General features: G+C 56.4%; 1 protein-coding gene across 1 annotated transcript; it reads left to right on the top strand.

Annotated features, from left to right (window-relative positions):
- Positions 1-3,739: 3,739 nt before the first annotated feature.
- On the top strand, positions 3,740-22,754 carry LOC119092428 (tetratricopeptide repeat protein 17). Its single transcript, XM_037215390.1, has 23 exons — positions 3,740-3,824; positions 6,235-6,352; positions 6,627-6,737; positions 7,483-7,631; positions 7,973-8,081; positions 8,642-8,865; positions 9,284-9,571; positions 10,129-10,295; positions 11,497-11,627; positions 11,937-12,169; positions 12,380-12,635; positions 12,972-13,196; positions 14,370-14,564; positions 15,238-15,457; positions 15,889-15,928; positions 16,157-16,240; positions 16,737-16,968; positions 17,541-17,602; positions 17,802-17,882; positions 18,834-18,939; positions 20,122-20,244; positions 20,651-20,762; positions 22,696-22,754. Exons 1-23 carry the CDS (start codon positions 3,754-3,756, stop codon positions 22,752-22,754), a joined length of 3,396 nt encoding a protein of 1,131 aa, XP_037071285.1. The 5' UTR covers positions 3,740-3,753.
- The last annotated feature ends 4,540 nt before the right edge of the window (positions 22,755-27,294 follow it).

Here is a 27,294-nt window from a genome sequence, read left to right as displayed (position 1 = left end):
GGCATCAGATCGTGCTGCAGGCCCCTTGGCGAGAGGGGTCTCTGCTGGATCAAGGGCCTGGATCAAAAATCTGGCCTTCATCGAGCTGTGAGACCTCTCATACCCTGCTTGGCTGTGGGCAGAGTTGGATCCCGTGATCTATTGTCGTAAAAGTTAAAGCACGGGATGACATTTTACAGCGGAGCGTTTACTTACGGAGCTCGGGTTATACTGAACACCAACGTGCGAACAATGCTCGCCCATCGAACTGTCGACTTATCCTCAATCCCATATTTCGGCTGGCATTGATGTTGATGTAACGGTAAGACCTTGAGGTTTGAAGCCATATTTCACAGTCATTGGCCATTGCCAGGCCATGGGTCATGACCTCGTTAATGGCCTTGCGTCATCTGCTTTCAGAGCTCAAATATGTTTGAAAATTGACTTAGCCTTATCAACCTGTAAACCGTTTAATCGGAGTGTGTAGTTGGTAAAATATTTTAAGGGATGTACTTCCAACCTCTAAAATGAAAATATGTACTGACTTAGGTCAGATGCCATAAAGTCGTGACCATAGTTTGGTACGACTTCTGGACGTGGAGTGAGGCGAGAGTGAGACTAGGTGTGATACAAATGATAAGGACGCTTTCCCTACGGCCATATCATGCAGATGTCAATTCAAGTACCCTTAGAGGCCCCATTTATTAGAAAATGGCAATTAAAAACCAGGTTGCAAGACCAGCCAGGTCCTTGCAGACCCCAAAGAACGATAGCCTTGCTCGCGAATGCAGTCCCAAATGTCATGATCTTATTTGGAAACGGCTACCATAGAATTTCGTTTTCGGAATAGGAAAGCAGTGTGCCAGGTTTACTGCCTAGCATTCTGTGATGATTACTGGTGAAGTCCACGCGATACCATGTGACCTTGGTTAAAATTGGAATGCATTCCAAAGTTGACAAAACATTAGGTACCTTTTCCAGTGCTGTATGAGCCTTTCATATAGCAAAAAAAGACATGGGTTGCTAGGGTTGAGGCCGTTTTTATGCATATTTATAACATGAATATGTTCAAACTAAAACAGCACAGTGTCAGAGGCCGCGTTATCACTTTAAACGACCTGTACTGCAGCCAGGTGGGATCAGGGAACAAAATATTAAACTGTTGTTGAGTCAAGCATTGCACTGCTCACTCCAGGTGGCATGGATAAAAAAACGGGTATGTGCCAGACTCAGTCCCGCTCGGGTAGTCCTGCTTTGCGTAGCCAGGGCTCAGCTCGCACCGTGTCAGGGCCCAGCTGGCGCCGTGTCAGAGCCCAGCTGGCGCCGTGTCGGAGCCCAGCTGGTGCCGTGCAGAGCCCAGCTGGCGCCGTGTCGGAACCCAGCTGGTGCCGTATCAGAGCCCAGCTGGCGCAGTGTCAGAGCCCACCTGGCGCCGTGCCAGAGACCAGCTGACGCCCTTGTTGGACCCATCATGTATTCCGCTCTGCCGCGCAGGTTTTTTGCGGGTCCATTCCGGGCACGGACTTGTGCCCAGCTGGTACACAGCGCGTCTACCAGGTGGGGTCAGGCAGGTTCCCAGCTCGAAGAAACAGTCGAAAAAGAGCCCGCACGCGCCCTATCAAACAAATGTTGCAAGGGCCATCCGCGCCCCGCTGGGCGTCCTGCCACTGTCCATCCAGTCTGCCCGCCTGGGACCAGCCGGGGCCACGATAAAATATTTACTGGGCTAGAAGCACAGCGGGCATGGAATGCGTGTGTAATGAGATGAGCGAAAGAGACATCCTCAACAGGAGGACATCTGCCAAAGCATATTTGGTTAAAGGCCTAGGACCATTTCCGGGACTCAGGCGTGGAGGAGTGCTTCTGTTTTCCTTTACACTGCTTGAAATGCACAATATTGTTTATTGATGAAATTTTGGTGTAGCGAGAAGCTGCGTGTAAAGGGTTGTGATGCATAAAAATTGGATGATCGTAAATTATACGCATATTTTACTTCTCAATATGCCAGAGAGAGGCATAACTTCACCCCTTTCACCGACACAAAACAAGTGCGCTTATAACATGTTGATGCAGTGTCATGCTTCCATAAGTGGTTAATGTGGTTACGCACCTGAGGTTTAAAAAATATGTGGTAGCTGTAGATTACTTATTATATATATACATATATATATATATATATATATATAAACAAAACTTAGAGCGTTAGTGGACAAAACCGAGAAGTTTTGTACCTTTTCGCTTCTGGCGACTTCCATGACTGATTTCCCTCAATGATCTTGAGAAATCACCTTTCAGGATACTGTGGAGGGGATAAATGATGTGGAAATGGGCTGGAGACCTTGATGTGTCAATTATGATGTGAGCTTCATTCAGGTTGATAACATGGCCGATGAGATTTTGATAGTCGCCTTGCTGCTACAGACCTCTCACGGTATACCGATATCGTGCACATCTATGAGTGTCATAAGCGGCGTGTGCGCGTGAATTCACGGAACAGTGCGGGACTTCTATGCTCTGGTTGTTCGTGGCGATGAACACGCATGCCAACTGTAGCACAAAGTTATTCAAATGATTTAGAGGAAAGCTTCCTGCTAAAGGAAATGAAGCAGCGGGATACGTTTTGTTTCCATCCTGAAGCCCTGAAATTGACAAATAAGAATTTTGAATGAAGAACGATTTTGGTCCTTAATCACGGAGTTAACGCATCCTTGCAGCCAACCACCTCAGTACAGCTCCTGGATGCATTGGGCGCATGCGGAATATACACCAAGAAGAGACATTTGGTGGAGGCATTGGATTTTATTGAGCGCTATTTCCATTCGTTACACCAGATGCCGCTCCAACTCACTCCATGTTGTGCTGGTGACCGCTCTTTATCCCTCGCCCCAATCATACTGCTATATCACATGCATAACATCATTCTGCGGACACAACGTCTTCCGGGGAAGCAGCGGAGCTCATTACCACTGAGCATCCACTAGGGCTTGGTAGGAGTACAGGGTCGCGGCCCTCGGGGGGTGCCCCGCGCCGCCGGCGGTAGGCAAGGTAGGGCACAAACCCTTTAGCCGTTCCTGGCGGCTTAAAACGAGGACGGGGACATAAAGAACGCTGACCTCATCAGTCGGAAGCTAGGACTCGACTGGCCCCCGTTCGCGCCCCGTGCCTGACCTCGGCTCGGCCCCACCAAGGGCCGCCGCTGATTGGCCAGAGGTCGAGGCCACGTAACTTAGACTAGCCCGCAGCGCCGTCGGCCGGGGCGCGGCCGTGACAAGCGGTGCGATGTGTGGTGCCTGGCACGGGCACGTCGCCCGCAACAGCGCATATGGGCACTGCACCACACTACGGTATAACACAATAAAGGCTCATAGCACAACGTCCAATTTCGCTAACTTGGTGGAGGCTCCCATCCCCTTTGCAGCACGACCCACCAGTAGACATATTGATTACTCGTTGCGTGGTACCTAGAGGCTTGTTTGCAACGAGGGCCGTTTTCCAGGCCCAGGACATGTCTGGCTTATCCAAAAAAACGGCCCTTGATGATGAGCAGTGAACATCAAATCATCATTGCCCGCGACCAACGACATGTAATTTGCCCAGACAGCTAGTACTATCTTCTGTCAATAGCTGATAATGCAAACTGTGCCTGAAAGCTATGTTGTCCCGTTTAGCATGATCTTTCACCATTTATGGCAGTAAAACTTTATATGGTAACCAACAGCTGTGATGATTTGTAACATCTGCGCTGCTTTTGCAGCGCAGGTTTGTTGATAATGCATGCTAGGGTCAAGCTCCGATTACGCTGGATGTGAAGATAAGGAACCCAATTTTACTCGCATCACCGCCTGGTAAAGATACTGACATTCCTACTGAAACAACCTAAGGAACTTTTATGTCAGCTTTGCATGGAACACCTCTGTGACTTTTGTACTTGTCTGGGCTTTTAACACGGGTGGCAGATGTTTCCAAAAATACCTTGGCAGAAACTGCGATGTCATCGGATCTGTAAGGAATTCACGGTAATTCTGATGAAGTGGGGTGGTGTGAATCCCATCATAATTACTCTTCACGTTTTTATGAGTGGCTTTCAGCTGATGACTAGTTTTTAAAAGAGGACGCAGGAGTCTGAGCAGGCAAAAATGGCTAAACATACAGCCAAAAAACAATGCAAGTCTAGGTTTCACACTGAACTAGGCCCCTTTTCTTCTAAAAGCTGAAACAACAGGAGCTCTCCCTCCCTCCCCTCCTGCAAAAAGGAAACCATCACCTTGCTGCCAATGTCTGCATTGATCAAGATGTTTCACACTGGGTAGTATTTGAACCCATATAAACATTATTTATTCCTGGCAATTATAGAGCATGATGCACCAGCTGTGTTTTTGACTGGTAAGGTATCTCTGCTGTAGATGGTATATGCCAGTCTTCTGGACTCAATGTTTTGGTTTTGTTATTCCGTTGTGGTGTAGTAAGTATATATATATATATATATATATATATATATATATATATATATATGTATATGGCATGGAATGTGGGCATGGTAATTGCAGAAGCACCACTAGGAGCATGGCTGTTCCTACAGGCTCTTGGGGGGTTTGGATGGACCATTATTCATTGTATTCATTTGCTATGAAAGCTCCAAATTATTCTTTCATTTAAATTCCTGTCCTGGAAAAGGCATCCAGCAGCATGTTGGCCCTGGTCTTATGTGTAATGACTTTGGATGTTAATAGCCCACTATGCATGCATATTTTCTCTGGAGTACTGTTGATAATAAACTTGGCATGTTTTCCTATCTACCAAGTCATCATCTGTCACTTCTCTGAGGCACAGGTAAACAAATTGGTTTGAAAGTAATTATGGAAATGTAAACATCTGTATTAGGTCCTATTATTTCGGTAGAGCACCTACCAGTATCCATTTATAAAGTCTTGTTAAGCCATTTGATACCTGAATTGTGATGCACATGCTGCCTTCTCTGGTTTCCTATTAGTGGTCAGCCTTCTCTAACTGGTGAATCAAATGACATATCTTTATTTGGCATGATATATGCTATACGCTGTGCAATTTGTTGGCTAGATATCCTGAAGTGCATTTTAGATAGCACCAATAACCTTATAAAAATGGAGATGCTCCCATAGTGTTGAGGAGGATAAAATTGTGCTCATTTGACTGGTAGTGTTGCAGCCTTTTCTTCCTCTGTTCTGCTTCATGGAACTGCCCTAGTACAAAAAAGTTTCTATGTACCACATACACATTCCTGATTTACCTAGAACACCAGTGAGGCTCCACTAGAGAAGTGAACAGTTAGTTATTTCTCCCCATGCCTGACATTTGTTTTGGTTGCTTGTGGGCTTAGCCCTGGCACAGGAGCATACTGACCTCAATATCTCATCATATTGTTTTAAATCCTCCATGGTGTTTGCTTTAAAACTATATCTCAAGCTGCAACACTCCATGCATGTCAACATGCACTTTGTTCATGTTTTTGTCAGACCACCAATGATGCATGGGAAGGCAAAGGGATATGTTGATATGGGGGCATGGATGTTGATGGCAAAGTTCAGCAGAGGTCTTTCCCAAAATCAAGCTTTGGAACTGTTCCTGACCATTTTCTGCAAAATTCTGGCTCACCATGTACAAAACAAACAGGATAGCTCATCAGGTCTCAAGGAGGTGGTGCAACTTTTTTTAGAAAATATTACCAAAAAACATGTGAGACCTTTTAAAATTTAAGGATAGGTAAAACAAAACATATGTCTCTCCTGCCTATCCATGGGTGCTGCTCGTCATCAGGGAGCGTCATGCTGGGTGGGATTTTACTAAGATTGGCAGGTGGGTGAACTGCCTAATTATTGGGCAGGTTTAGTGTTTTTGAGTTTTGCCTGATTGCTGATTTGCCTGACTGATTGCAATGCCATTGTTGTGCCTTTGAAGACAATTTTGTTAGCACTGCACCCTGAAGACTGCATGGCATCAGAGAGGAGCATGAGTCATCTTATTAGATGACCTGGGAGGTAGCTGCCTGCATAAGTTTAATGGTATGTCAAAAGCTAATGTTCTGCCCCTCTCATTTGCAGATATTTTTTTGCAATATTTTTCCACTCTAGTATTTTGGGGTTCCTTTTCAACTTAAGATGCATAATTGGTATTTTGTGCTGTGCCTTGCTGGTTTGCACCAGGAAAGCTGCTGGAAACAGCGTGGTTGTGGCGCACAGGTGTGCTGAGCGGGGGATTGGTGACTGGCACTGGTTTCAGGACGAGCGGCGCCATGCGGTGCGTGCTGCTGCTGCTGCTGACCTGGCCGTGGCCGCCTCCTGGCAGCTGGTGCTCCACGCACTGGATCATGACCGAGGACGGGCGCATCCAGGCTCAGGCAAGCACGGCGCTGCGAGCCCGAACAGCTCGTGGCGATGGCTCCTTAGAGAGTGTACGGTGTTTGGGCTGGATGTATCTGAAGCGTGGGGATTTGTGTCGGCTGACGATCAACGACAGGGGAGCTGATTTCCGGACAGTCCCCCCCCCCCCCCCGCCAGCCGTCACTGTCAACTGTGTGCTGTCCTGTCACTGTCGTCTGCCCCCACCGCCGGTGCAGCTGCACACGTCCGGGGCTCGAACGCTGACCGGTCGCCGGTGCTGGCCTCTTCCAGATGGACTCGATCTTCTTCATGAAGCGGCCCTACGACTTCATCTCGATGGCGCAGCAGGAGCGGCGTGCCTCCATGGTGGAGTCGCTGCACAAGGACCTGCTCACTCACAAGGTGGGAGGTGGCAGGGAGGGCTCCGTCGGCCCAGGATGCGTTGGCACTGAGTGGTCCGCGCTTGCGCTGAATGCTGCATCTCAGACACTGCCTCCCGTTACCATCCTCCGGTAAACGCTGGATGGAAGGTGACCAAAAGAGGGTGGTAACATGCAAGGTTGTAGTTGGAAAACTGAATTTCATCTCCTCTGGGGCTCTCCGCGTCAGTGGGCGTTCTCTTTGGTGTGCCAGGAGTGAAACTGAATGACATGCCGGTAGAAGAGACTCGCATGGCTATCCTAGGTGTTACCGGAAGCCGCTCAGAGAAAGGTGCAATGAAACCCAACACAAAAATGTCATTAAATTTAATTTCATCGCCGCGCAAAATATTGTAACTCATTAGCCTCGTGTGCCCCAGCCGTCAGTTTAATAGCGTGTGCATGGGCTCTGGCAGCCGCCCGACCCAGTCACTGCAGATGATGACATTGGGGTTCATGATGATGATGATGCCATTGGGGTTCAGGGCGCTCCGACTGCCGTCGTTTTGCGGCCCAGCTGCTTTGTTCCTCTGGTGGGCCAGGAGTGGGTGTCCGCCCGGAGGCCGTGTTGCCGCTCTGCCGCTCTCCGTCCGGTCACCGTGTCGCCGCTCTCCGTCCGGAGACCGTGTCGCTGCTCCCCGTCCGGAGGCCGTGTTGCCGCTCCCCGTCCGGAGCCGCTGTGACGGCGGCCGCCGGTCCCCTGCTGAACGCTATCCGCAACACTCCAGGTGGAGATCGACCAGAACGACGACCGGGACCAGGACGTGGAGAAGAAGCTGTACACGGAGGACCCGCACTGTCTGGTGGCCGGCCAGCCGCTCACCGAGTTCGATCTGTACCCGAGCGTGGCCGTCAATCTGCGGAAGTACGGCATCAGGTCAGCGACCGCCGCACGCGCGTGTCGGTGCCGTTGGCGCGTCGTCGCGCAGCCATGCCCGCGAGTGATGCCGCGGTGGCGGCCACTTAAGGCCGGCACGCCAACAGGCTGCTGACTTCTCGTTTCTCCTCGCCGCTCGCTGCGCCGAGATCCGACTGTTAAAACGGGGTGTCCGTTTTAGCAGGTTCTGGGGTATTTGCGGGTGGATATGTGTGTATGTGAAGTATTTGCGTAGGTGTCCGGTCAGGCTTCCGGCCGGCTCGTCCGATGCGCTGTTGGCTCCCGCTCTCGCGTGGTCCAGACCAGCTCCTGACCAGCCCCGTGAATGGGCCCGTCTGCAGGATCGAGGACTACATCGACTCGAAGCATGTGGCCGGCGAGCTGGTGCCGCCCGACTGCGAGACGCACAAGGCGCTCGACTACAGCATGGACACGTTCCAGCATCTGGTGGTAGGTCCCCGCTGGGCGGAGACGGGCGTCATCTGCCGCGCTCGTCCCGCCCTGGCGTGTCTGCTCGCCCCCGATGACAGCGTAGAAGAGGCTGCATCCGATGCCGCGATTGCCTGGGAGCCATTGATGAGGAACCTTGTGCAAAGCATGGTGAAGCAGTGCACGTAAGGAACTTTCGAACAGGCAGATACTAAATGGGTATGTTTGTGATCACTGTTGGCTTGTCTGGTACACTCTGTTTTTGCCGTGGTACATCGTCACGTTGTCGTAATACGTACATTATGTTGGAATCTGTTCTCGCAGCGATCGTCCTCTCTGTTCGTCACCACCTTTCCCTTCTCCCGGTGTGTTTTTCGTGTTTTTACGTGCTCTTAGTGGTCCCGTTTCGGGACGCGCGGCTCCCTCGTCCCCGTCTATGACGTCCGAGCCGGCCCTGTTCCCTTCCGCTCACCCCGCGAGCCGTCCGCACCCTCCCGGTCTGCGGACCCGCGGCTTGGCAGCCAGCCAGCCGGCCTCGCCGCTCGGCTGACTCCGCCTGGTCGTGACGTCACGCGCCGCAGGGCATGAAGGACCGCCGCCACCTGTCCATGGCGCCCGAGCTGGGCCTGGCCGAGCTGGTCGGCCAGCAGAACGTGCACGAGTTCGGGCACCGGGTGGAGCTGGCGCTGCGCCGCCGCCCGGGCGCCTGGGTGCTGTACCAGCTGGCCAGCCTGTACTGGCGCATCCAGGGCGACGCGCCCCGCGCCGTCGAGTGCAGTCGCCGCGCCATTCACCTCTCCAGCAGGTCAGTGGACCAGCCCCACCCGCCGCGTCCGGCCGGTGGTGCGCGCGTCTGACGCCGACTCTCCGGCTGGCCAGAGAGCCGTGCAGCGGCGCAGCGTTCGCCTGTGGCGCGCCATGTCTCCGCCGCTCGTGCCCGACCCCGTCGGTGGCGTTATACCGGGAGCTGCTGTACAGCATGTCACTGCTGGTGTAAGCACGTCCGTCAGGCAACGTAAAGTAAACAACTAGATATATACCCACGTCTCATTACCTCCACCCATGAAGTGTGCCGCGATACGGGAAATATGGGTGCTGTCAATGGATGACGAGATGCGGCTCGTCTAGTGCTGCTACTGTCCCAGCGTGCCGTACTTCTGCGGAGGGAGTACCGTACTGTTGGCGGCCGGCGGCGCTGACCGGCCACTGGCGCGGCCCTCCAGGGTGGAGCGGTTCGTCAGCCTGGTGGACCTGGGCGTGGTCCTGCACCGGTGCCACCACAGCGAGAGCGGTGCGGTCGTGCTGCACGCAGCCGTCGACCACCACGACCAGAGTGCCGAGGCTCACTACGGCCTGGGCAACGCCTACGCCGTGCTGGGCGACTACAACCGCTCGGCCACCTGCTTCAACAACACCGTCAAGCTGGAGCCGCAGCACGAGGGGGCGCTGAAGCGGCGCCACGCCGTGCTCTGTCACGAGCGCCTGGAGACGGCGCTCGAGAGCCAGCACAAGTGAGCGGCCGACGTGCGGCGCCGCCGCCGTCGGCACCGACACCCTCGCTGGCCACGGCCGAGTGTGGTCGTGTGCGATCTGTTAGCTCTTTTTCTTTCAAAAAGAAAGAAAAAGATGTGTTGTTGTCGCGCGATGCTCGGCAATGTTTTGTATGTGAACGTCGTTTGTCGTGTGGGGAAACGCAGAGGACGTGAGCGGACGTGTGAATAACGCCGTCGTTGCCACGACTGCTGCACTGTCTGTGTTGTCTGGTCTCGCGTGTGGACGGCCGCGGTCCGTGTAAGTGGGATGCAGCGTCGGAGGCCGGGTCAGATACGTGAACGGTCGTGGTCGCTGAGATGATGTCGAGGCATGGGAAGCTGAGCTTGGTGCGCGGACTGCCGGGCTGGACGGAACAATGATGGCTGACCTGTGGCCGGGCGCGGTGTGCGTAACTGCCGCTATCGGTTTTAAAGTATGGGAGCGTGTGTGCTGCTCTGACTGCTGCGCTCGTCGTGGGGGAGTCTGTAACGTGTCCCCGGTCGGGCCGCGGCTGACGGCGCCCTCTCCCCCGCAGCTCGCTGCAGAACACCCTGGCCGAGCTGCGCAGCTACCAGAAGCAGCACACGCTGTGGCTGCAGCAGCAGGAGAAGCTGATCCGGGAGCAGGCCGAGCTCGACACCAAGATCGAGTCCAGGCTCAACTACGAGGAGCAGAAGATTCGCGAGAGCTCCGACGGCAAGGGTGAGCGCCACAGCCAGGCGTCAGGGTGCGCGAGCTCTCCTCGCGCGTACCCGCCGACCGGTGGGAAGGTGTGACGGCCATTCTCAACCCGCGCCAGAAGGCCGATTTTCTCGCCTGTGCCTGATGCCGGCGCCCTCCAGTCTGTGTGGCTCACGCTGAAACATTAAACTACTATCGCGAAAGTGGGGTTGATAGGGCCAAGCCCAAATAGCATAGGATAGTTTATGCGAAACTGCATCAGATTAATGCTATTGAATACGGGTGTAAGTGGCCTTCGATTGGTAAACCAGGTCACACCAGATAGGTTAAGCGATGTTGGTCCTCTCGTCTCTCCAGACCCGTGCTATGTTTGTGGATAAAGCGATACGGTATACCCATTGGCGTGCCGAGTGACATGTTAGCCGATCGGGGCACGTGACCTGTGACGTGTGAAGCCAGGTTACGTAGGGCGGGCATAGTGTGCTTAGCATCCACCCAGTTATTTCGGGGAGTAAACGCGGTGCAGGCACAACAGATGGTGTCTACAGGCAAACTTCACTCGCATTTTCCGCGTCTGGCCTTGGACAACGGCCCAAAGTGGAATTTTTGAATCGCATTATCACCGTACGGCAATATGCAACAAATATGTGCGCAGTGAAGTCCTTTGGAACGCGTATTCCGCGACGAAAAAAAGCGTCATCGGACTTCAAAACTCGAGATGCACGTGGTATGACCTCGTCAAAGGAATCATCACCCATACCATATGAAAAGTCGGACCTGCATATTTTCATAAACTTTAAAAATGCTGAAAACTGGGATGCTGAAAATGTGCGTCCAGTTGAGCGCCCAGTCATTTGGCTGGAAAAGTAATTCTGGCGAAGCAAAGAAGTGGGTTGTGACCCTTGTTCCTCGTTGGCTGAGCCGACGGACACGACAGCTTGAGCCGTGTGTCCGAAGAGCTGGCATTCTGAAGTTTGTCTCCTTTCCTCACAGCCCGCTACTCTGAACGTTGACATGTGCGGTGACATGACGGATGACAGAATGAGCGGTGGGGCGAGGAAGCTTCACCGTGACAACGGCCAGAGCCAGCCGTGTTCGGCAGCGGCCGGCAGGGGTCGCGTCTGCGCAGTCAGCGTCGGACGGTGCGGCGCGCGCTGCCGCCGCGACCGAGGCAGGCGCCGAGCGTGACCGGCAGCCGGCTGACGCCCCGCTCTGTGGCCAGGGCACACCTGCTTCCGCTACTACCAGAACGGCCAGAGTATCCTCAGCTGCAACATGGCGGCAGCTGCCGGCGAGGGCGGCTCGGAGACCGTGTCCGATCTGCAGACCAAGCTCTCCGACCTGCAGACCAAGGCGAGCGTCGCTGTCCACGCCGGGCCACTGAGGCTCAGGCGTTTGCCTGGCGCCGCGGTGACACTTTCCCGGCTGCAGAAGGCGCAGGATGTTGGCTAGGCATTGATTGCAGTTGAACGTAGTCTGACGCGAACAGGTGTACTTTCGTGGCGTGGCCCGGAGGCTGCGGCGCTGGCCATGGCCAGTTCAGTGAGACGCCAGCGTGTCGGTCTGCTGTGCGGCTGCCGCCGGCGGGACGCGTGCGCCTGACGCTGCGGTGTGACGGGCGGTGACGGGGCGCCGGTGGTAACAGGCGCATGTCTGCGGCAGGCCGACCGGCTGGAGGAGCAGGTCTCTAAGCTGAGCCGGGGCGCCGAGCCGACGACCGACGGCGACCGGCCCACGCTGCCCCGCCGCTACACCGCGCTCGACCCGTCCGGCACGGAGCGGCTGCTGCGGCCCGACTGGCCGTCCCAGGACGAGTGCGGCCAGAAGGTCACCAAGTTCCCCGGCGCCAACGAGTTTCCCTCCGTGTTCCTGGCGCCCGACAACAAGGGCTTCGAGTGAGTGCTCCCTGACGGAACGCGCCTACTAGCTGTGTGGTCATGCGTTCTTGCTGTCGCGTTTCTCCCCGAACTGTGCCAGTCCCTTCTTCAAGCCTTTAGCGGCCCGACTCGACCTGTCCCTGGATGGGTGATGGAGGCCCCGCAGCGCGCTCCAACGCGGCCGCCTCCGCGTGTGACCTGACCCGCGACCGCCTCGTCCACCGCCAGCGTCGACCACTTCCTGAACGCGGGCATCGGCGTACCGCTCAGCGACGACCACGCGCTGCCCTGGTACCGGCCCGCCTGCGAGCCGGTGCAGGCGCGCGTGCTGCCCTACGACACGATGGAGACGGTGCGCGGCCGCACGCGCGTCACGCAGCGCCGGCCCGACCCGGTGGCGTCGCGCGCACTGATGGCGTACGCGCGCGGTCGCCAGACGGTTGAGGCGGAGCTGGGCCAGCGCATCACGGCCGCGCTCAAGCAGGTGCGGTCCGGCTCGACGGCGCGATGGTGGGGTCAGGTGGCGGCGGCGCGACAGGCCGTGTTCAGTCCCTGGCAGAGAGAGCGGCGGAGGGGACCATAGCGCGGGTTGGGGTGATCCGTGGCGGTGACCGTAGTCGCACTGTTACGCGCTTCTGTGCGGCTTGTTGAGATCTTGCCTTGACCGTGATGATTGCGCTAAACAGACTAAGTGCTGGCGGTGGCACATGTCAGCACTGTGCCGTCACTTCAGAGCTGCCCTCGCACCGCGTGCCAGCAATGGCTGTCAGCCTCCGGGCCCGGCTGTAGACGGGCGCTGAGCGCCGCCCTCTGCTGGCAGGGCTCGGCGCCGGCCTGGGTGCTGCAGACGCTGGCCTCGCTCTACTGGCGCGCGCAGGGCAGCCTGGCCAACAGCATCGAGTGTCTGCGCTCGGCGCTGCACTCGGTGCCGGCCGAGTTCGTGGACGTGCCGCTCGCCAACCTGGCTGCCGTGCTCTACCGGCTGGACGACGTGGACGGCGCGCTGAAGCTCGCCCGCCAGGCGTACAAGGCCGACCCTGTCGAGGTGAGGGCGCGCCGGCGGCGCTGGCGGCGGCCGGATGTGCGGCGTGTGGTGCCGTCGGGACACGGACGGTCGGCGCCGCCGCTTGTGTGGACGCTGGCTTGTCGCCCGTGCTGCTGGCAAATTGCGAGTGAGCTTGAGGGTGACCAGGAAGTGGAGCGGACAGGCTGAGGCGGCTGCTACTGCGCGCAGGCGTCGGTGAAGCGGGAGCAGTCCTGGGAAACGGACGGAACGCTGGTTGGTGGGGCGGGAAGGAGATGGACCTGAGCCGGAGCACTTTGTTGGTCTCGGTGTGCACGTTTTGTCCCAGTTTAGTTATGGCCAGCGTTTCTGTGTGACACGATAGCTCATTTTTATTCTTCCCGGGGAGTGGAGAGAGAGAGAGAGTAGCGTTGATGGAGGACATGCTCATGTTTTCACTTAAAGGGAGCATCCCACATTTGTGTGCCTTTCAATTATGACCTTGGCGCATATGGCATTATGACTTCATGACTTCATGGTTTTTGGGCGTTTTCACTCGCCCCACTCATATGCGACGTAACCCGGTCTTAACGGGTGTCTAGTTCCAGTTTTGTCCCGTGCTATAATGTATGATTTACTAGTCGCCATTGTGTCCGTCGCTGTTCTCGTCCGTTAGTGCATACACTTTCTGTCAAAGTGACCTTGCGTTGGCTGGTCCCACAATGCAGTCCTAGCCGCGCTCTTTTTGACTCTTAGAGACACATGCAGCAGACGAAGAATGGGCATGTGTAACGCTCGAAACGATTTATGGTAACGTAAAGGTCCCAGAAATTAGGTAACCTTGAGAGGCACCTGTTTTTCGGCATTATGAGCTCTTATTTTTAAAACAACCGGCCTTCAACATACCAGGAGGCGCTGGTTACACGAATACGTCCAGATGTCATTGGGATAGATTATGATTATATTGATATAGATTATGCTTCACATTGCTGGCATTGCCCCGTTACGACGGTGAGCTCTGCTGGAAACATCGAGTATTCTCTTAAGATTTTCCAGACATTGCTTGATACCTCCATTTCACCGTTACTTCCTGATGTATAAAAGGCGACTTTTTCGGAATAGCAACTCGCAATGTGCTAGAAACCAGTGTCAGCGCTGCTCTGTCCGAGCACTGTTGTCTGTGACTGATCACCACATGCGTGCTCGTGTCTTCAGCCGGAGACGAATTTCCTGCTGGGTAACCTGCTGGCGGCCAAGGGCAACTTCTCGGGCGCCGTGTGGCACTACCGGAGCGCGCTGCAGGCCGAGTCGACACACAGCGCGGCGCTGGAGTACCTGCGCGTCGTCTCCTGCTACACCCGTTACCACGGCCACCAGCGGGGCGAGCAGCAGTGTCAGACCCCGGCGCAGGTCAGTCTGGGACAGCGGTGTGAGTCCTCGTGTGGGTCAGACCCGGCGTAGGTCATTCTGGGGCGGCAGTGCCAGACCTCGGCGCGGGTCAGTCCGGGACAGCGGTGCCAGTCCTCGGCGCAGGTCAGACCACGGCGCAGGTCAGTCCGGGACAGCGGTGCCAGTCCTCGGTGCGGGTCAGACCCCGGCACAGGTCATTTTGGGGCGGCGGTGCCAGACCCCGTCGCAGGTCAGTCTGGGGCAGTGGTGCCAGACCCGGTGCAGGCCAGTCTGGGGCAGCTGTGCCAGACTCTAGCCCAGGTCAGTCTGGGGCAGCGGTGTCAGTCCTCGGTGCAGGTCAGTCCCCGGCGCAGGTCATTCTGGGGCGGTGGTGTTAGACCTCGGTGCAGGTCAGTGTGGGGCAGTGGTGCCAGAGCCCTGCGCAGGTCAGTCTGGTGTAGCGGTGCCAGACTCTGGCCAGGGACAGCCTGGAATGGCGTCAGACGCATGTTCGGTTCGGCAGAAGGCGCGTGCTGCTGTAGAGGCTGTCCCGACACGCTCATTGCTGCCGTTACGTGATGGCGGTGTGATGTCGCGTCTTGCCGTGCCGTGCCCTGCTCTCATCCCGCGTGGAGCGTGCGGCGGCGGCTGGCGGCAGCGAAGTGACACGCTGACCGTCCTCCGCTGCGCCCAGACGCCGGCCGAGCGGGACCCGATGCTGGAGAAGCTGTCCAAGATGCCGCCCGACTCCGTGGTCTGCACGTCCGAGTGCGCCGACGGCCAGGGCCGCGACGCGTGCGAGTCCAAGATCAGCTGCTACAACGCGCGCAACGAGAACGGCCGCTGGATCCTGACGCCGGCGCTGGCCGACCAGCTGGACTGCAGCGGTCCGGACGGCGCTCAGCTGGCCGCAGGTGCGCCGCCGGCCGCCCGCTGGCTCGCTCGCTCGCCCGTCCGCCCGTCCGCCCACGGGCGTGGCCGATTTGGAAGCCGTGTTCGTGCCGCGGCTATTTAGGGAGCCAGCTGCCGTTATTACTCCCAATCCGGGTGTGTCGTGACGCGTGCGACCCGTCCGCTTAAGCTGCTGTGATGGCGTAGTAGTGGCGTCGCAAAAGGCGAGGGATCGTGGAGTAGCCGCCCCACCTGACCTTGAGGCTCCGACGTAGCGGAATTATTGCAGGTGTATGCACTGCGTCGGTCTTAAAGTCCCGATAACGTGTTTGGTGTGGCGCCGTCGGCATCGCACACCAATGCGCCCGGCTGAAGAGCGGCTGAGGGCCGCGGCGCGCGGCTGCCGCCGTCGGCGTCTCCTCCGTGGCGTGACGGCCGCGCCCGGCGCCGGCAGTGGACCAGCTGCCGTCGTTCCCGCCGCCGGAGCTGGCGCCGTACCTGGCCGAGGAGCAGCTGCGCTGCGACCGGCTGGCGCCGCCCGAGTCGGCCGACACCCGACACGAGCCGGACGAGCCGCCGGCGGACGCCGAGTACGAGCTGGAGGAGCAGCTGGACGTTATCACCGAGCCGGTGCCGTCGCTGGACGAGCGGGGCATCGTCGACGACCCGCTGCCGGACGTGCTGCTGCGCGTGCGCGAGCGCGCCGCCGCGCCGCCGCCCAGCGCCCAGCAGTGCGCCGACATCAAGCAGATCAACTGGAGTCAGTACACGTCCACGTGGCTGTCCGTTTCGGCCAAGAACGTGGTGTGAGTGAGGGGTGGTGACGGCGTAGGGGGGGGTGGGGCTGGTGACGGCAGAGAGTAGCTTCGGGGAAACCCCGGGGCACGGTGTTTCTGTGTCGCGTGGTGACGTGCGTTGTGACCTGACATGAGGCCCCCTAGGTGGCCGCTGACAGGCGTGCCCACACGGACGCAGCCGGGGTTTTCTTAAAGAGGTTTTCTTGTTCTGCGGTCTCGTGATAAGAACACGTAAAAAGATTACAGTGTCGACCTTTTTGGATATGTCTGCGCAATGTTGAGGGGTCGTACTTTATTGTACAGTGTAACTTCGGCTAATTTTTAGCTACATGTCGGGAGTTATCTGCAGCGCTAAAACAACCAAAAAGGACTTCAGGCGACCCCCCCCCCTCCGTTGCCTATTCCCTCTAATGCGGACGGCGCGACAGTGGAAGGACTGGTGTGTTGTGACCTGACCCGGGCACCCTGAGTTGCAGCGGTGACGGGTGTGCGTCCGTCCCGCCAGCGTGGACCTGGTGCCGGCGCCGATGGGCGTGTACCAGCCGCGCCAGCCCGTCTGTCCGGACCAGTTTCCGGCTTCGATGGCCACGCTGGACAACCTGTCGGGCGTGCGCCACCGGCGTCAGCTGTCCATCAGCGCCGAGACCGGCCTGAAGGAGGCGCTGCAGGCGCTCACCGCCGACCAGCCGCGCACCGTCGACGAGACCGGCACGCGCATCGCCATGAGCATGGACAAGGTGAGAGGCCGCGCGCCGGCGCCGCTCGGAGCGATACGCCGAGTGGCGCCGGACCCCGGGTCTCACGGATCAGCCGCCGAGCATGGACAAGGTGAGAGGCCCGCGCGCCAGCGCCGCTCGGAGCGATACGCCGAGTGGCGCCGGCCTGCGCGGCTCCGGACCCCGGGTCTCACGGATCAGCCGCCGCCGCGCCGTGGCGGCGTCGGCGGGTTCGGCGGGCCGCGCTTCGGCCGCGTCGCAGCGGCATGTCGTCGGCGCCGAGCCGGCCCGTCCGCACCCAGGGATTAGCGGGTCGCCGGGCGCGGCCGGCGGGCGGGCGGGGCGGGTCTGCGCGCCGCGCCAGGCCGGCCTCGGGTCGCGCGGGTCCGATTAGCCGGCCGTTCGGGGTCGTGATCCGCTCAGCGGCCCAGTGTCGGGGCCTCGGCTCGTGACGCGGCGGCGTGCCGCGAGTGCTACGCTGAGTGGCGTGCGCTGGCGGTACCGCCGCGGCCGCGGTGTGGTCATGGCGTCCTTGTGCTGGGTTTACGGATGACCTCGACTCAGTACTCGACATGTCCGTGGGTATGACTCAGTCCAGCGACATGCCTTGGAGCAAACAGGAGAGCGGACTGCAGAGTCCACAGGAGATGGCGTGGTCAGGAGTGAACCACAGATCTCGCTGGCCAGGGAGATGGCGTGACTGTGTTTACAGTCCCTCGGCGCGCGCGCCGCCTCGACGCCACTCTGTGTCGACGCGTAATCCTGCCTCCCCGGCAGAACTCGACCTCGTGGGTGCTGACGACGGCGGCGGCGCTGTACTGGCGCGTGCGCGGCGACGGGCCGCGCGCCGCCAGCTGTCTGCGCATCGCGCTTCACCACGCGCCGCGCCACCTCAAGGACATCCCGCTCATCTCGCTGGCTAACATCCTGCACCGGTAAGGAGCCGCGCGTGCCGGCCATGCCGCCGCCAGCCTCCCGACCGCTAGGTGGCCTTGCCGGCTGGGCGGACCGGCTTGATCGGCGGGGGCGCTGCGGCAGCCCCCTCCTCCCCGTCGAAGCTATGCGCCCGTGGTGTGTTACAGGAACGCCCAGTCGCAACAGAACGTCCGGTCGCAACAGAACGCCCAGTCGCAACATAATTTTGGTCAGCGGCGCACGGCTGACATTAGCTGGAACAGCGGCTGATGGACCCTTTGCCGGCCGGCTTTGCCCGTTGCAAGTGGCTGGCAGAAACTGCGGGAGACGCGCTTTGGAGAAACTGACAAATACTCAATTGCAGCACAGGATATTGCGAGGGAGCGTGGTTAAGTGGAGCAGTATGCTAGCAATGTGAGTTAGATGCTTCGTATTGTAAGCGTTCACACGGTGGTGGGCACATTGAGAATGCAGCAGAAGCACTTGAGAAAAGTTGGACTGAAAGATACGCGATCACCAAGTGTCTAAAGATATGTAGAATATCTCCACATACACCAGTCAAGTTTCAGAAATATCATGTCCTTGAAAAAAAAACAGCTGCAAAGATATTTATCCACTACAGCCCGAAGACAGGTTGGATCTTATGCAGTTGGCTGTTGATTACACCGCTGCTTTTTCAGAGAAGCAGTGTGACTACATATTGTCTGACATGACAATATTAGGCACTGTCATGTAGCATTTCGTGTTGTTAGTGGTGGCAGTGACATGGTGAAGTCGATGTTGTATAAATACATGAAACGACAAATGAATGACAGCAAAGCCAGCAATGCCGTGCTCCAAAAGTATTGTTGTAGCTCCGACGCCTCCTACCAGTGCACGCCGGTATTCACGGGTCAAAATTAGAGAGCGGCAACAAGTATTTTCAGCCAGCTGCAATGTTCAAATGTCCTGAAGATGATTGACTGTTTCAGAGCGGGCCTGTACAACGATGCGCTGATCGTATGCAACATGGCGCTGGAGATATCGCCCAAGTTTGTCGTCATCCACTTCACCATGGCCAACATATACGCCGCTAAGGTCAGCATATAGAACAGGTCGCCTAGTGCGCATTGATTGAACTAAAACATGACGTCAAATTCCTCACATCGAACACTGCTACGTCAAAGTGATTTCTCGTCATAGGTGATGCAGTGCGTACAGCTCGTACGCACATTGCAGAGTAGATTATCTGGGGAGTGCTCCGCCTGACTTTGCCGTGCCTCGTCACGCCTGATAGCCGAAGCGGTGCGGTGGGAATAGTTGAAGCGTTCAAGGCCAGGCTGGCGTCTGCGGACCCCGCCTGGACGTAGGGGGCGCTGCCGCCTGTCGCCATCCGCGGCAGCTGGGCGTGATGCCTGCCGAGACCGACGTGTGACGCTCTGACTGCGATGCTCTGACGTGGAGGTTCTGACGTGTGACGCCCCGACGTGTGACGCTCTGGCTGTGGTGCTCTGACGTGGAGGTTCTGACATGTGACGCCCTGACGTGTGACGCTCTGACTGTGGTGCTCTGACGTGGAGGTTCTGACGTGTGACGCCCTGACGTGTGACGCTCTGGCTGTGGTGCTCTGACGTGGAGGTTCTGACGTGTGACGCCCTGACGTGTGACGCCCTGACGTGTGACGCTCTGGCTGTGGTGCTCTGACGTGGAGGTTCTGACGTGTGACGCCCCGACGTGTGACGCCCTGACGTGTGACGCTCTGACTGTGGTGCTCTGACGTGGAGGTTCTGACGTGTGACGCCCCGACGTGTGACGCTCTGGCTGTGGTGCTCTGACGTGGAGGTTCTGACGTGTGACGCCCTGACGTGTGACGCCCTGACGTGTGACGCTCTGACTGTGGTGCTCTGACGTGGAGGTTCTGACATGTGACGCCCTGACGTGTGACGCTCTGGCTGTGGTGCTCTGACGTGGAGGCTCTGACGTGAGGCTCTGATGTGTGCCGCACCGACGTGTGACGCTCCGGGGTGGCTGTGACGCTTTGGCGTGTGACGATGTGACGTGTGACGCTCTGATGTGTGACGCACCGGGTGTGGCGCTTTGACGTGTGACGTTCCTGGGTGTGACGCTCTGGCTTGTGACGCTCTGACGTGCGACGTTCCGACGTGTGACGCTGTGGGCTATGACACTCCGACGTGTGACGCTACTACGTGTGATGCTCCTGGGTATGACGCTCCGTAGTGTGACACTCCGGATGTGACGCTCCGATGTGTGATGTTGTAGCGTGTGACGCCCTCGAATGTGACCCTTCGACGTGTGACGCTCGACGTGACCCGATGTGACCCTTCGACGTTCGACGACGACGCGCTCCGGGGCGTGATGTTGCGTCGTGTGATGTTCCGTGGTGTGACGCTTGATGTGTGGTTCTTTGAGTTTGATACTCCAACGTATGACGCCCCTGTGACGCGCCGATGTTTGACGCTCCCGACGTGTGACGCTCCCGACGTGTGACGTTCCGACGTGTGACGCTCTTCTATGTGATGCATCTGCGCATGACGGCGTCATGTGCGACGCTTCAGCGTGTCCGTGGCGATTATTTGCTTTGGTCGGCGCCGTAATCTCGCTCGCTGGAGGAGCCGGCCTTAAGAATGTCGCGTAGGCAGTACATCACCGAGAGCACCCGCCAATGGACGAGTCGCCCCCGCACCCTTGTACACGGCCCGATGTGCGACGCTCGGCCGTGGCGCGTGGGACGGGGCCGGCGGGGGATGGGACCGCCTGTCACCGCCGCCGCCCCCGCCGCCGCCGCCAGGGTGACCTCGAGAAGGCCATCTCGTTCTACCAGTCGACGCTAGCGTTGCAGTCGTCGTTCGAGCCGGCCAAGGAGCGGCTGCGGGCCATCCAGTGCAGTCTGGAGGCGTGGCGCAAGGCCCAGCAGCAGCAGCAGCAGGAGCTGTGAGCGGGCCGCGCGACGACCGGCCGCGCGCGTCCGGGGCGGCCTTCATAGACGTGCAGTGATTCGGCGGCGGCGGCGGCCGGCTTGGCCGGCGTCCGCCGCCGCGCCTAGTGCTGTCGGGGCGGGCTGGATGTGAGGTGCTTGTTTAACTGGCCATATTATAGACGGACGGGACGCGATGCATTCCGGCTTTGTTGGAGAACGGCCTGTTTTGAGCGCTTGTGGGTGAGAACGCTGCTGCATGCTCTGAAGTCGGGTGGGTTGTTATGGCTCTCTCGGGCGCTGCTGCTGGGCGCTGGCGAGCGGCGCGGTGTTGCCGCCGCGCTGCTGGGAGGCGGTGGGCCGGGCGGACCCCCGCCGGACCCAGAGCCGTTCTGTGATACTCTTTGTGTGCTAGTCGCACTGAACCGCTGCCATCGGACGCTTGGTACACCGTGTGTGCATATAAACATGCCGCCGGCACCGTCCTGTTTCCCTGTGCGCTGCTGGACGCTGGCCGAAGCCATGGGGTTCCGTCCGTGGCCGGGGCCGGACATGTCCTGCGTTCTGAATTACAGGTCGGGCAGGCAATGGCAGGACGTCAGAGTGAAACAACATCATAATGATGGGTTTTGAAACGAGGATGAGGTAGCACGTTCAGCTGTACACCAAGCTGAGTAAAAAAACCTCATTGAGAAATTAAAACGCGTCGGGGTGATTCGGGGATGACCGCGATACCCAGAGTGAGATGGAGTGAACCTAGACACATTGAGCGCGTGAACACTTCAGGAAATAGGCGAGCATGAGGTGCGATGGTCAATAGCTAGACTGAGGGCTCGAATACGGCCATGACTGAGGCCTTGGTTGCTAGGACTGATTCATGGGTAACGCTGCCACACACCAGCCGTGCTGGGGCCGGGACAGGGGCAGCTCTGACACGTAGACCGGTACCACAAACTTGATATAAGGAAGAAAGGTCTTCGGCTCCTGGTTGTCGGCGTTGTGAACTTGTGTGAACTTGACGACCTCCAGTGTGTCAAGACTTAAAGTATAAATGAACGGCGTGTAATAACTGAAGGTATATGTAGGAGGGTTTGGTTAAACGACGTTGTAATGCCGAAGAACGATCATTTTGACGGTACTCAATACTTGGAGCTGTGGTAACCCTCAATAGGGAACATCTCCATTGCTCTCAAGATTGCTCACAGCTTGAAATAGTGAGCACCGTCAATATAATGATTTCACATTACGTCTTTTAAGCAGTACTCTTGGCATATTCAAGGTCGTGAAGTCATCGTAAAGACCTGCAACTCCGATACAAAAATAACGCAGCATCGATTCTGGAAACCGAAAGCAAATCCGAGCGCCCGGACAAGACAGACCGAGGTCACGCCTTACGCTCGTTCCGCGCACGCAAGGTCCCGCTGCGCGCACGAGGTCATTCCTGTGCTGCGGGAGTGCCAGGGCCGTGGCTCGGATGCCGATGGTGACGTGGAGGGCATCTCCGTTAGGACGCTGAGCAGCACCACAGTCGGAAGTGACGGCGTTGCCACCATGCTGTGTCCGCCCTGGAACGGTCTCGTCAGCACGTTCAGCCAGGGCTGGTCCAGTTTCAGAACGTTGACGACTCGATCCGAATGAAGGAGATATTTTTGATTCAAGTGCATGGTGCAATGCGAAAATCACGCGAAAAGTTTAGTATTTTAGAGGGTTGATGCATTAACGGAGGATCGAGCCGGTCGACCCATGCAGCATGAGTATAAAAACACCAAGGATGAACGAACGAGCCAAGTTATCGACAGATCAGACATTGACAGATAGGCGAATTCGATTCACCATTCACCATTCGGCCGTCAGAAGCGGGCTGGCCTATTTCGGTCGGTATGCATGACACCACTGTGCTGTGACGGGCCCTGTTTCAGTGCAGCTGGGCGGCGCGCAGCAACTGGGACCGTCGCCAAGACTGGTCGGCGTCCACTAAGTGCCTACTGACGTCAGGCCGCCGTTCGCACCTACATTTCAACTCCATGGGGCGCCCTTGCACATACGTCAGACTCGGGCGGTGAGCGCCAGCAACTTTCGCGCGTATCCATAATCCAATATTTATGTCCCTCTGTACCCGACCAGCTCCTGCTTTGCCGGGTCAATTGCAGGCTATTTGTGGAATGCGAGCCTATTTATATGTGCGCAAGTGCAGCCTGGGCAGTGTTCCACAGTTGTATGTTTTTTTTAGCTGAAATAGTCGTCTTGAAGACCATTCGGTGCAGTTCACAGCCCTGCCCCTCTTAAGACCCAAACCCCTCTAGCTTCTGAGCTAGCCGCACGTGAAGATGTGCAGACTATTTCTTACATACCATTTCCCCAAAGCCCCCCCCCCCCCCCCCTGTGCTCTAAGAAGGGAAATTGTGTCGCCTAGAGCGCTCTTTTCCTCTTAATAGTACAAAGATTGTTTTAAGTGAGCTTATTTCATCATGTCTGCTGCTTGCTTCAATGTCTTCAAATGTGAGGCATTCCCTTTAAGCCCAGGCGTACTGGAATGACGAAATTAGTAAAAGTATACTTGGTTATGTGGTGTGGGTAAGTGCAGATAGTTATTATATCTAAACTAGTGCAAGCATAGTGCGCAGCGTGGGATTCCTTTCATTCATCAACACCTGAGGTAGCTCGGGAATACCGTACATGACTCCAGCCTTTATGAAAAGTTGCCTCACGCCGTCAGCATTGAGGTCGTGTTTAGTCTTCAAACACCTGCAGGACAGATTCGAGAACATTTCCCAGAAGATATTGACGTTATAAAGTTTTGAGACCATTTATGCGAGCTAATGTTTTTGTTTCCAAGCTCGAATATCCATTTTCAAAGGTTCTAAGGTTCATTCCCACGCTCCGGGGAAGCTTTGTCGATCTTTTTAGCTTGGAGGTTAAGGGCAGTAGTACCAACCAAAACCAGTACCGTTCGTAATTATTTTGAACTGTGAAGACTCCCGCAGCTCCTAGAAGACCATGCCCTCCTTCCACCTGTCCCCCCCCCCCCTCCTGGACTGAGGGCGCTTGTTTAAGCCCCCTCGGGGTCGGGGGTGCCACCGCTTTCTGGTTCAGCTCCAGTTCCCAGCGGTGTGTGGCAGGCACTGCCGGCACGCGCCCGAGCTGCTGAGAGACCTAAGGCCCGCAGTATGCCAGTGGGCTAGAACGGCGCTCGACCGCCCGTGCCGGCCGAACTGACGCGGTCCGGATCGCCAGAGTCGCACAGGGCGGTTCGCATTCTGCCGCCGACCGCGGCCTCCGCAGACAGTCTCAATCAATAGGGGTGACGTCACTCGCATGCGTCACCGCCGCCAATCGCCGGCCGTGATCGCCAACCTGGCCGTGACGTCATACCTCGCGCCGACGAATAGGAGTGATGGCTCATTCATAAGGACAGCACTGCATTCTAGTTTGATTCAAGCAATATTTAGTTGCGCGGCGGAGGGTGACGGCGGTCCGGCGTGCGGGCTCACACCAGTGCGGTGCCGGGTCGGCGGCGGCGGCGCGCCCGGGACCACCAGCAGCCGGCGGCTCCAGATGCGACGCAGATTCCAGGTCAGGACCGACGCCGACACGCACCAGCCGCGGTGCCCAGTTTAGCTGCGCAAACCTATTTTTGGGCGGTGCGCGCTAACTTTGGAACGGGCCGGTGCGTTGAGACGCATCTCCTCTCGGTCACGGCCATGGGGCCTGACCCTTGCAGACGCTCGCGGGCCCTGCGGGAGCCTTGTTGGTTTGCATTTTGCTCCCAGACAGGAGCTGCGGCGGCGGAGTTTGCGCGGCGACCGCTGGTAGTTGGGCACCGGCGCAGCCCGTTGACCGACGCAGTTGTGGGATGAAGTTCTGGACGCACGCCGGGGCGAGGCAGCAGTGCTACCAACACGCTGTTCTCAGCTCCGAGTGTTGGGGTGGGAGTGGAGATGGTTCCATCATTTGGACGCGGTACAATCGGCTTCCTCTCCCCCGACCCTGATGTATGTAAACAGCAGCTAGGCCGCATGGAATGTACCTAACGTGTTCAGCGGATTCTCTTTTGGTGCGAAATTGTTAAAGCTCCAGGGGTCAGGGGTTTGTGGGGGACAGGGAACGTCCCTACTTCCACATCAAATGTTGACATGCATTGATATATGTTTGAAAATGAACTGGCAATTTGAAAATCAAAACAGATTGTTTAAAAAAGAATGAAAAATCCGTGCCCCTATACGCCATGCAAGAAACCCGTGCACCTGCGGCGCACCATAAAGGACCTTCCATAGACAATTCCCCTTGTATGTCCCGCATACGTCCGTGTTGGTTGCCGTTCCTGATTTCTCATCCTGACCATCGAGCAGCTGACTGATACGAGCCACAGCAGAGGTGTATGATCATGTTCAGAAGGAGACACTCGAGCAACTCGCTCCTTTCCCTTAACTGACAATCTAACGCCCCCAGCTGAAAGTAGAGGCAGTGAAACCGTAAACACTTCGCATGGAAAATGCAACCAAACATGCAAACACAAACAAATTGTAACATGACATCTTGCTCTGTCTGAATGCCCACATACCGTGACCCAATTTCGGGAAAAAACTTCATTTCGGGGTGTCTTAGGCTGCCCAACGTAGGAAAAAGCACTTTCCAGGTGCCGTGCTACCAGGCGACATGGTGGCAACTGTCTCTTTGCCACCCGCTAAGGGCCAGCATACCTGTTTGTCTCATTGTTTGATATTTCAGGAGGCCCCGTCCTGCCGTCAGGACGCCCCAGATGTTCCAGACGGAATATTCCATCAACTCAAAAGGAGAGCATTAAGGCACGCAGAGGACAATACTTATGAGTAAGAGGTTTGAGAGGGTCAGCATGAGGTCCTACTGTTGACAGAGGGTTACAAATATTTCGAGGAGATGCCATCCGATACAATGAGGCATCTTGAAAGTATTGTAACCCCACAATCCCAAGAGAAGTCCCGAATTAGAAAGAATGTATGTCCCACCGGACTAGGAATATGTCTGATTTGGTTAGGTATACCTAAGAGGTGCTTCCGAAATTGTGTGTGAAATTCGAGGGAAAAATATAAATGGGTGTTCGGCAAGACGGCCCCAAATTTGCTTAGGAGACTCCCAAATATGTTTGCTCCCCTTGGAAAAGTCAGTGGTAATGCTCCTCGCTCTTTCGATACATACATTTAAGCGAAGTAAGTTCTTGATTGGTCCATGAACTGTGTAGTTAAATTGCTGTTTCGAATCCGTTGTAATGGTGTTATCCTTTAGCTCTTCAGGTGCGCATGTAACACGTTATGATGTCTGCCAACAGCTGTCTTGGCACAGGAGCGAGTCACTTATCAAACAAAAAAGACGGCTATCTTTGCTCTTGATAATCGACCTAAAGTTCCTGTTTCACATGGCATACAACGACAACACGCTGGAAGATCATCAGCGGTACGTATTTGATGATGCAGAGACACATGTTTCAGAGAAGGGCGAGTGCAGGACATTTTTTGAAATGCCAGACCTTCTAAAAAGTTGTCTCGCTTTGCTGTAGAGTTCGAAACATTTCAGGAAAAAATAAGCCAAAACAGAACGATGAAAAAATGGACATACCGTCATTTTTTTTTACTCTTGTTTCAGCTCCCGGCACCGCAACGCATGGTACAAAAAAGCACTACCGTAAAGCTGGCAACCACTATAACGCACTGACCCCGCAAATGGCTGACGTTAACGGTCCAAGCCTCTCAGAAACGTTGCAGTATAGGGCAGGGGCGGCACAGCAGAGGGGGGGGGGGCAGAGGAGGGCATAGGCATGTTTTCCACTCAACATTTTTGGAGGCTTATTTTGCCCAGACTGAAGGCTTTTTTCAAGAGCAGAATGACTCAATACATAAGCTAGGGAGTACTGAATCCGGTTCACAAAACCTTTGTCCGCATTAAAGAGGGTCATTTTCTGGATCAGAAGTCTCTGCTCTGTGTTAAGGAGACCCTCTGCTGGCTCAGGAGGCCTCATTATAAACTAGAAGTCCCCTGTTCTAGACTTAGAAGTTCCCTACTGATATGCATTCATTTATCAGGAGGCCTCTATTCTAGACCAGGATGCTCCTGTAAGGTGCCGGAGAGTTGCTGTTTCGGATCCGGATGCCCTGTTTTGAGATAATGAAGCCCTTTGGCGAATTTGGAGGCCCTCTTAGTGGGCCAGAAGAACCTTGTTTTGGATTGGAAGACTTGTTGATGCATCAAAATGATTTTTTATGAAACAGGAGACCCTGTCTTAAAAAGGTAGGCCCTTCGCTGGATCGTGATTCCTACATTTATCAGAGCCCCTCATTTGGGAATTTTTGGATTATCCACGTTTTTCACATGGGCACTGTTGCATGCAATAAATGTTTTGCAAGGGGTGCAAGCCCTCCCCCCCCCCCCCCCCTTTGAATATGATGCTGGCCCTGTGACATTTTGTCCAAGACTCCTATAAAAGTCCCCTTGCCCGTTCAAAATTCGTTGCGCCGCTCCCGCAGCGCAGAGTGAATGCATCGCAG

The sequence above is a fragment of the Pollicipes pollicipes genome, unplaced genomic scaffold (genome assembly GCF_011947565.3).
Source record: "Pollicipes pollicipes isolate AB1234 unplaced genomic scaffold, Ppol_2.1 Scaffold_3447;HRSCAF=4054_pilon_pilon_pilon, whole genome shotgun sequence".
Lineage (NCBI taxonomy): Eukaryota > Metazoa > Arthropoda > Thecostraca > Pollicipedomorpha > Pollicipedidae > Pollicipes > Pollicipes pollicipes.
The sequence above is the reverse complement of the archived record's forward strand: the minus strand, read 5'-3'. Positions and strand labels throughout refer to the sequence as shown.